The 10,584-nt window shown below is 45.3% G+C and overlaps 1 protein-coding gene across 2 annotated transcripts in view; it reads right to left on the bottom strand.

Moving 5' to 3' along the window:
- Positions 1-10,120, bottom strand: part of ATL2 (atlastin GTPase 2) — a 37,954-nt gene extending 27,834 nt beyond the window's left edge. For both annotated transcript variants that reach the window (XM_061989106.1, XM_061989107.1), the window contains exon 1: positions 10,019-10,120. In XM_061989106.1, the coding sequence (XP_061845090.1) occupies positions 10,019-10,079 (61 nt within the window). In that variant the 5' untranslated portion in view covers positions 10,080-10,120. The remainder of the gene's footprint in view (positions 1-10,018) is intronic.
- Positions 10,121-10,584: the final 464 nt, after the last annotated feature.

Genomic DNA, 10,584 nt, shown 5'->3' on the forward strand with positions numbered 1-10,584 from the left:
GGCAATGGGAAAAAGAAGCTATTCTGATGACCTAGATACCTATGAAGCGTTATAACTAATCAAACAATAGTCCTGTCTACTCCTATGTACATTAAATTGCCTCTCTGGTGAGTGGTCTGAACATATACATGCAGAGGAGAGCTCTCCTGTATCTCTGCATAACACTGGTAAGCTGACATTTTGAATTCTCTATTTAAGGGGACGGGAAAGCTAGAAGGAGACTTCTTTGTAATGAAGAGGTGCACCAAAAAAAGAAAACCCTCAAATTCAGCTACAAATGCACGCAAGCAAGAGAATATCAATAAGCAAAGACTAAGACAGAAGCAGCATAAACCCTGACACAGTCTAGTAGCACATAAAAAAGTTTATATATATATATATATATATATATATATATATATATATATATGGAGTGCTTTTCTGAAAGCACATCATGAACTTAGTAAGAAAGATGCTCTCCATAGCTACAAGGAAAAGCTTGGAGGATAGGTATAGTGACAAAGCATGCTTCTCATCCTTCTTCCACTCTGCCTAAAAAAATCACAACTATTATTAGTACACTCGCTGAAGGACCTAACAGGATTTCTACCCACAGTTAGGTTTACTAGGAGTCTTACAGCCCCCTCAAAGAATGCTGCTTTAGAATACTAAGACAGATGAAAGCACTAAAAGGCCTCTTCCTCCCCTTCCTTACCCATCCCCCAGGTTCTTGAGGACTGTCAGATCTGGTATATTCTCATGACAATGTCCTAGTTCACCATGGCCTCTGTAAATGGCAAGCACAAGCTCTTTGTGAGCATTGCAGACTAACTGGATCCTTGCAGGACACACAATTTCATCTAGGCAGACTTCTGCTTTCATTTCAGAGTGATTTTAAGGTTTTGCTCACTCAAGAAGATTCAGCCAGTATTTTCTAACTGGTATAGGCCATAACTATATTTTATGCACCTTGTATGTGTTCCTCACATCAGAGGTGGATAATTTAAACAATTATCAGCTAACCCAAACCAAGATTTTTCAGTGCAAAGGATCAGAAGAAAATAATAAGATGAGATATGCCAACTGCAATTACCCCATATTTGGTCTTTAGATTAGCAGCTAGAATAGGTTTAGTCACCCAGCTGCATACGTGCCTTGCTCACAGAGTAGCTCAGCAGCAAGTAAAGCAAGTGCTCCCTTTTGCTGTAGAGAGGTATGCCAAAGGGCCAGGTTTTATGCTCATTTCCAGGATAAACAAGCTGCCAGCCAGGAACACCAACACCCATTGGAAACAGAACAAGCTTTCTGATGAAACCATGCTTCTAACAATCTGAAGCTTCTTAGTAAAAGGGATCTTTTAGCCCAGTCTCCAGTTTACATTCAACTTCCCACCCCCTTCTAAGTTCCTGCAGCCAAGAGAGTCTCCCAGCTTTTCCAGTACTGAACTCCCTGATTCTGTTTTAATAAGATGTCCTACATTTCATTTCAAATAATGAAAGCCAGTACAGGAAGAGACTTGGTTTACTTTAAACTGCTTTCTCTAGATCATGTAGCTAGCAAAACCAGTAGCAGAAGCTACCTTCAGACAGCTGCAGGGAGTATTTCAATTCCTCTCCCTTCTCAATCATTCTTCACTGGGGGAAGCACAACATATGCCATCACTATTAATGCCCAGATCACCAATGTGCATGAGAACAGGGAAAAAGCCCCATGCAAGTCACATTTAGGGAGAACTGGATCAAATCGACCAACCAACAACAACAAAATCACATTTTGCACATGTTCTCTTTATCTTCACTGGAGGAAGAGATCTTTCCTCACACAGCCATGACAGACGTAGTTTTCACCATCATTCCTGCTGCTAAGCACTTAGAGAAAGAGGTCTAGGCTGCCACATCACTTTCCTGCAAGTCACCCATAATAATCGCTACAGCACCAAATCATGCCCACACACCTCAGAGCCCCCTGTCTACTCTTCACAGCATCCGAGTCTCTGCCAGGCATTGTTGCTGTAAGGAAGTTCCTTGCTAATGCAACAGCTCAAAGTACATTTCTTCTGCCAACAGGACAGTGCCAGTAACTGCCGCCTCCTCTCTCCCGTTGCCTCTTCAAGCCTGTTTCAGTGGCAGAGATGAGTCTTATCCACCCACTCACACACATAGGCTCTCCCACTCTTTCCCATTACAGCACCACGCAGTACCACACTGCCTTCCCTGCTAATTTTGCCACATATCCAACACTGCAGAGAGTCAAGTCAGCTAAACAACTGAAACCAGTAGAAAAAGCAATCAAACTGTACCACCTCAGTAAGCATCCAAGGGGCACTAGGGTTGAAGGCAGAGAGTTAGTTACACAGTGTCCTCTGCAGGGCACAGGGTCAGTCCAGCTGCACTGCTTAACAGTACAGGACTGCTGCCCTCTGTGTTGGCAACACTGTCCTAGGTCCCCTCACCAGCTTATCTTGAACAAACATAGGTGATGTGCCATACACTTCTACAGCCTCTGAAACAACTGCACCAGAACAACTGAGGGGGAGGTGTGAGCTTCTTGACGGGGTACTGGTGCCAAAGGAGTAGTTCAGCTTTATGACTACAACCTAGTTAAGTTGGAAGGCTTCTCCAGACTCTCAGAACTCACAAGTACAGTTAAGAAGGGTGTTCATGGGGAGACTGACTTAGTGATATGTGATAACACTGCAAAGATGGATGGACAACTGGGCTGTAACTGGATCGGACTGTGTGTTGCCAAGGACTTGTCTAGATCTGAAAGAGTTCAGATTTAGGCAAGGCTAGCCAGCACATTTGTTCACCTTCACTTAACAAGGCTTCCTTCCTTTGCAAATGGAGGTTAACACAAGTTTCAGTTCTGTCAATAACGTACGACTGGATGTATAACTGGTGGGAAAAACCTGAGCTTGGCATAGTCTTTCGTGCACTACAGGAGCATTTCCTTGGACATTCCTACTGAATGTATTGTACCTGCTAAGAGAGCTCTACTAAAGGGTAAATTAGAAGAATTTTTATTTCAAAATCACTAGTTGTGTTTTCACATCATCTTTGCGATAACTTCAGTATCTCAGTTCCACACAACAAGCACCTTCAGATCAGTTCAAGGGGCTTAAGACTTGCCCACTTACCTAAGCTTCTTTGACACCAGCCACACTTGTTACCACAGAAACTTTAGCTACTGCTAACAAAACAAGAGCCTTAACAACCCACAGCATTTTTTTATTTCAAACAGGTTTTCCTGGGACACCAAATGGCGTTGTTATGTGTATGCTAATGGCTGCTGGCCAGTATGGCACTGAGGGGAGAAAATATGAGTAATTCCAGAGGTAAGGCAAGCCACACCACCCTCCTGAAAGGAGCAAGCACAGGAGGGGAGCAGGTTACTACTTCTCTTTACAGTAAGTTCTAAGACTAGTCTGAACATATCTACACAATCTAACAGCTCTTATACAGCACAGCACACCAACCCATATGTTGAGACTACAAGTGGTCTAATATCCATCTTTAACTCAGGTGGAGAAGGAAGAGAGAAATACAACTGTCTGGAGACTATGTTTTAACGCTCCTCTCCTAACAACCGTTTAGTCTTTGTAGATCGCATTTCTTGTCCTCATTCTGTGGATCCATGAGATCTTTCCTTACAGTATATAGGGACAAACACTGGGGAAGGGAAGTCTAGGTTTAGAAAATGAACCCAGAGACAGATAGCGGTGTGCTGCTTTAAAAGCTCACAAAAACTTAACCTAGCCAGTTCTAATGCACTACAGAAATAAGTTAACAACAGTTCAGACTACAGAACAGCTCAGTTTGATATTTGATTAATAAAACAGTAATGTCTGCAACAGAACGTACTTAGACTGAGACTCTAAGAATAACATTCAGTCTATCACAAGCCAACTTCCAATCTCTTTAAAAGCACCAGATTGCATTTTAAGGGTGTCCTCAAACAAGCACGATTCCTAGTACTATCTGAAGGTTCCACAAATATTTGATAGCATCTGCTCCCTAAATATCTCTGTGGAGAGTGTGCTCATTTTTCCATTGAAAAACCTAAGCTTAACAGCAGAAGTATTTCTTAGTGCTCCTTATTTTATTTTGGAAAGGTTCTTTTTCCATCTCCAAGCATAATGTGGTATGTTTTCAGTAGCTACTTATTTCTACACTACATTAACCTTAACAAGCCCTGCAATTCCGTTCCTCAATCCCCAAAATCATGACTTACTGCCTTATTCCAAACAACTTCTTAATACAGAAGTCTGACATATTAGCATTTAAAAATATTTCCTTTTAAGTACTTCATACTGCATTCCCTCCCTTTATCCCCTGATAAGCTGAAGACTTGTTGCTTGGAAGGAAAAGTGATAACAACCCTGAGGGTAGCTTTAAGGTCATGTTTAGAATCCCACCACTGCCATTAACAAGAACAATTCCTTAGTATTAGTTCAGAATTACTAAAAAAATTAAGAAATTACTTCTCCTAAAACCAAGATGACTTCTTGATTTAAGAAAGTGATTTGGTTATATCAAGAGCCTTAATCTAATTTTCTACAGCAGTCATTTTCACTATTATTCTATGTGTAACCAACATATTAAAGGAAGCCAAGGTTCTGTCTCCAGTTTATGTACTTCAAGTTATTATTCCTCCCCGGAAGCCAGTACTGTGAAGACTTTCTTATTAGACAGAGGATTGGCAGATGGTATCCTTCATTTCCCAGTTGTTCAAGGTTCCCCGAGATCACACTACACAGATCAAAATAAATGAACAGCCATAAGCAAAAGCCAGAAGACCCTTTCTCACATTTACCCGAGGAGCTGAAAATGCAGAAGGAGTTGAGGAGATAGCAGGGAGTAAGACATAGCATGCAAGTTTGCTGGCAGCAGTATCATAGGCTTGGCCTTACAAAGCCAGTTAAAATAACTGCACTTAATCTTCCACTCAGCAGTGCCACCCTGTTTGAGAAGACAAGAGGCAAGAACAACTTTTCCAAGCGTGCACAACATACAAAATGCAGTCCTAACACATCAGTACAAGCAGTTGACACATGTTCTCCAAAAGGTTTCTATAGCTTTCAATCCAAGGAAGAAGTGCATTGTTTTCCTGAAATCGTTATACAACACACTTCTCAAAAGACATTCCAAATATTTTACTGAGCTCAGTAAGAGAACTTTTAAGTTCAACACAACTATCCCCAAGGCAATGGTGGGGGGGAAAAAAAGTATTACATTTGACACTAACTGCAGACTGGAACCCAATTCTCATTTCACTTGAGCAACAACTGCAGAGGAGCGAACTAAGTTCTACTCTCAAATATCAATTTACTGAAAATTACATTCTATGCTCCACATCTAACCAGTACAATATTTTATTAGTTCAGGTCTTCAACTCTGCTGCCTTCCAGGTTTTGGTTTCTACTCCAGCCTTTTGAGAGAAACCTGCCAAGACCTGCAGTAGCACACAAACCGCACCCTGCCATGTACAAGTCACTGGTATGGGGGGCTGAAAACATCGTCTGTCATTTGCTTATTGCCTGCACTGAAAAGAAAGCTGGAAAAATATCCTGAACAAGATAAAAAAAGCAAGTATCTCTCCTCCTAGTAAAAGCATATCAGGATATTCCCCTCATACCATCCACAAGCTGTAAATAGAGGCCCAGTAACTCAGCTGTAAGCCGAGTCCTTTCCCAAAAGGCATTTTCTGCAGTCTAACACCTTTGACAGTTCTGTTTTCCATTCCTCTTGGATACAGAAGAACAGGACTGTTCCTAAGAAATGCTGGTCTTCCATCAGTCACTTCTGCAGAGACCCAAATGGACTTTCATATCATATTCAATTTCCTATCAGCCCTCCTCATGAGTTCATCAAGCTGGTATCAAAAAGGAATTCAAAATACCCAGCTTACCCGCATTTGCTCTGTTAACTTTTGTCAGTCTGCCTCGGTTGCTGTATGGCTTAGTAACGTCATCTTTGGTGTCAAACGTTCTGCTTTAAGTTTTTCCAGCCTTAAAGAGGAGCCAACTACTAACCATTGAAAAGTTAACATAGCTGTGTTTTCTGTTTAGTTAGTGTGAAAGGTGGAAGAGATTTATAGAGCCTCACGGATCATACTGAGCACAGAGATCTACTATTCTCACGGTAAAACGAGATACAAACTAGTCTTGTTTCCTCAAGGACTGCCGTTCCCATGGAGTAGATGGAATTCTCAGTGATAGACTCCAGGTAGCTTTAGGATATGTAAGCACATGAACAAGCTGCTATGGAGGTAATTCATTAAGTTAATTTACCAGCTATGGCACTATAATGGTGTGCTCATGCTCCCTCCCAAATGCAAAGGGCTTTGATGCGGAGTGAGAATTCCAGTTAAACACCAACAGGTAGTTACTAGCCTAACACCAACTGATACCCAGGATCATCTCCCAGGAGCTCATTTGTACAGATACAGAATACAATGAGTGTTACCTTTTGAGTCTTAGGAGGTAAATTAAGAGTGGGGGAGGAAAGAGAGATGTTCAAATCTCTGGATTTCATTCCAGGTTTAAGTGGGCAGAAAATCAACTTCTGAATTTAAGTGCCTTCTGAATTCTCTAAATTTCATATCAAATGTGTCTCAAAAAGCATGCTTAGCAAGCACATAAAAACCCTTGCTTTCCTGGAAGTAAGCACTACACAAAATACATTAACTTATTTCAGAAACAAACAGAAGTTAGAGGTCAGACAAGTTAGCTACTAATGTTGTCAGAACACTAGTTTCTATTACATATTAATTTGCTGCTTGAAATTACTTGATTACAGTCCTCGTGCTAATAAACATCACTCACTTTTTATCAGTCATTTCTTTGCAGCTAAACTGGAAGATATCAGAGTGATGTTTTCATTTATACTTCAAACTTGCTCATCTGTTTGTTCTGGTGTTTCAGATACAAAACACAATCCTGCAAATGTATTCTTTTAGATCAACTCCCTACACAGCATTATGACCTCCAAAACAGCTACAGGATGAGATAAAATTCCTCTTGTCAAGAATAACCTTCCAAGAACAACGAAAGCTACTAAAAAGTCTTTCTTCCAGGACGTCAAGAAGTTCAGGTTGCTGAAAGTGTTTTGAGAAAGAGACCAAATCACTCTCCAGTATGAGTAAAGTCTTAAGAACTAATGTAACTGAAAACTTGCAGTTGTTTACAAATGACAAATATAGCAGGCCTGCCTATGAAGAAGCTTACAAAGCATTTTTGTCTGTTATTCACCTTAGTTGGTTGAGAGCAAAGAAAAAAAAAACCTTAGAGCAGTAATAATTAGCATAGTAAGTTTGAAAAGTTAATGCAGGATTTAGCAAAAGTCGGAAAATGGACCTCAAACTGGCAGCTTGCAGATCACACTGTAGGTGCAGTATGCAGCAGCAGTAAAAACAAGGAATCATTTCAGCCCGATTTTAAAGTTTAAAAGTTCTCAAAGACTGTCATGCCAGGAGATCAATTTTTTAAAAACATCACCCCCAGGACAGGGCCTGTTCAGGACTGCAGTGCAGTTAACAAAAGCAACTTCAAACTTCGCCTTACATAGAAAAGTTAAGACTTGAGCAAAACTTGGCAATTTTCCTTATGAATGTCCTTGGAACAGTTAGAAGCTTTTACAGGCTGTGCTAGGACATACAACAGCCTACTGACAACAGGCATAAAGTTAAAACTAGTTTTACCATAGTGCTGAAGTGAAGGCTGTGATCCAGCTTGCGTTGGAGACAAACAACGCCACGGTTCACTACCAAAACAAGAGCAGCACAGAATTTGATTTGCCTGCATTTCCGGCTGCTTATTACATCTGTTTTTGCAGGTGGGTATAACTCAAAAGTCAGAGAGGACGGCCATCAGGAGATAAGTGTACTTCTATTACACTGGATGAACCCCCCAGCCCCTTCTCCCCTCCAACAGACCCACTCTTATCCAGTCTAGCCAGCTTGAGGTAGCATCCCTATCCTTATTAGGACAAGGGAAAACAATCCCTCGTCTATCACAAGTATCTTGCTCCAGTCAGTGGTACTGTATTAAACACAGACAGAAAGCCAACATTAATCACCAATATCAAACAAAAACATGGAGACTGCAGTTGGCACAAGGTACCTGAGAAGCATCAGCCCTCTTGCAAGACCTGGCTTGAGCATTCCTGTCCATCTAACACAAACAAGAGCTGCTTGGCCTCCTGAACTAGGACAGAGCATTGTATTTAAAGCAATGCTTTTATGTTAGTTCAAGTAAAACTGAAAACCTCACTCCTAGCTTTCAAAAGGATTTGAGTTGAAACACTGCAGAGCTACTGCTATTATCTGAGAATGAACTGTAACATCATTAGTGACTTTAGGGTAAGCTAGAACATAGGTTCATAGAATCATTTCTGTTGGAAGAGACCTTTAAGATCATAACAGCTGTTAAGCAATACTTAGTAATGATACAGGGGTTACAGGCCTCTCCTGTTACGTTTCCCTTCTTATTAACTATTCCAAACTACCACTCTGCTTTATTTCACTGTACATAAAGTTCTTCTGGAGGTAGGCACTGATCACCCATACCTGTACATGCAGACTGTAACAACTGAGTTGTTCCATGCCTACAGCACACAAGCAAGTTTAGTGACATGCACATGTTTCCTCCACCAAGGATGACACAGCTACCTTAAAGGTCATTTATTATAGGTGTGCTGCTGCTTTTATGACCCTGAGAAAGTTAAGCAATAACCTAATGCTTTCAGATTACTAAACTACATAGTGGTGAAAACACAGAGGACCATCAAAGAAAATTCAGCAGTGCTGGAGGGGAGAAACCAGTACTCGAGCAGGAAAGCAGTATCATATCCTGCATTTCAGCCTCTGGACTCTCAAGTTATGAGAGCCCCAATGCTGCCAAACACAAACATTTCCACATGCTGAGAAGGGCTGCCTTTTCCTTCTTACAAAAAAAAAAAGTCAGCAGAGTAGCCCCTCTGCACCTGCCAGCTGATAGTGAGGTTAGATTTCTCCAGTTGGCTTGCAACTGGCATATCTGCTAGATTTTGCTTAATCGTGCCCAGTCCGATCGTTCTGCTTCCAAATTAAGGCAGAGTTATACAACAAAGACGTTAAAATAGTTCAGTCTTCCAGTGCAGTGCTAAAAACCTCACATGATTCAACTCAGCGTTCAAGTCAGTGCAGTCCTCAAAAGCCCCAGGCTCCTCCTCACATAAAGCATAGCAGAGAGAGGGTTAGGAGCCCCCAGCTTTTAAGCTATTCTTGAGAAATAACAGTATTAGGAAAAAAACCTAAACCAAACAACATACTGCGCAGACTCCAGCCCATCTGAGACTAAACACCAAGCCAGAGACATGTCCCATCGCCGCTAGAGGATATATCACAAGCGCTGACGGTGGAGCGCACCGAGACCACACGGGGGACGGGCCACCATGGATCAGCCACCTCCTTCCCCAAGCTGCCCAGGGCTGCTCCCTTCGCGGGTGGAGGTGGCTCCGAGGAGCCAGGAGCCCTCGAGCCGCTTCGCTCCGGCCCGGGGAGAGCGCCAGGAGAACACGCCGCGGCCCCAGGGCCCACCGGGTGGCACTGGTCGCGTTCCGGCCCGCCGTCCCCGGCTCCTCACGGACGGGCGGGCGGGTGACGGCGGGGCGGCTCCGCCACACCGCGGCGGAGAGTAAGGTCACTGACCGCCTGCCCTCGGCCGCGGTGGCGGCCGCCCCTGCTCCGCTACGGGCCGCGGAGGGACAGCGGGGTGACCCCGCTCCGCAGCGAGCCGCGCCGGGAGAGCGGACGGGCAGCCGCCGCCGGCTCCGCCACCGCCCCTCGAGGGCAGACGTCGGGGCTGGCGGCCGCCCCCGCCATTTTGAGGAGGGGGGAGACACCGGGGCCTCCCCCCCGCCACCCGAGCCGCCCGCCCCCGCCACCCGGCCTCCGCGCCGCGCCTTCCGCTGCGGTCCCCGCGGGGTAGCCCCACGGCCGCCGTCCCCTGGCCGGCCACCCGGCCGCCCAGCCCCGGGGGAGGGTGGGGGGAACGCGTTACCTGCCGGGTCTGGCCGGTGGCGGGCCGGCCCCGCGCGCCGCGCCGCGTCCCCTTCCGCCATCTTGTCCGGGTTTAAAATTAACTCCCTGTGACGTCAGAGCTCCGCCGCGAGACCTTTATCGGCCGCCCGGCGGCGGCGCGCGGGCAGGGGCGGGGCGGGGCGGCCCCGGCTGGCCCGCCCGGGGCGGCGCGGCGCATGCGCGGTGTGCCCGCCCCGCCGCCCGCCCCGCCCCCGCCGCGCCTCAGGCGGCGCGTGCGCCCGCGCTTCCCGCCGCAGCCGGGGCCAGGGCCGGCGCGGACCTCGCCTGAGGCGATGGGTGCGTGGGGGGTGTCTGGCCGCTCTGGGACTGAGGCGTACACACACGTATACACATCCCCCAAGCGAGCCCCCTTGAAACGGCACGGAGCACAGCCCCAGGCCGTCAGGACAGCGGTGTGGAGGGTCTGGGAGAGGCGCAGGGGGTTGGTTAAAAATGACGCGACTACCACCGACCTTCAATACTCCTCCCCAGTGAGGAGGTCTCAAGAAACGCCTCAGGTTGAGCCTCCCTCAGGGATTCCCCCTC

Source organism: Colius striatus, chromosome 2 (assembly GCF_028858725.1).
Source record: "Colius striatus isolate bColStr4 chromosome 2, bColStr4.1.hap1, whole genome shotgun sequence".
In the NCBI taxonomy this organism is placed as follows: domain Eukaryota; kingdom Metazoa; phylum Chordata; class Aves; order Coliiformes; family Coliidae; genus Colius; species Colius striatus.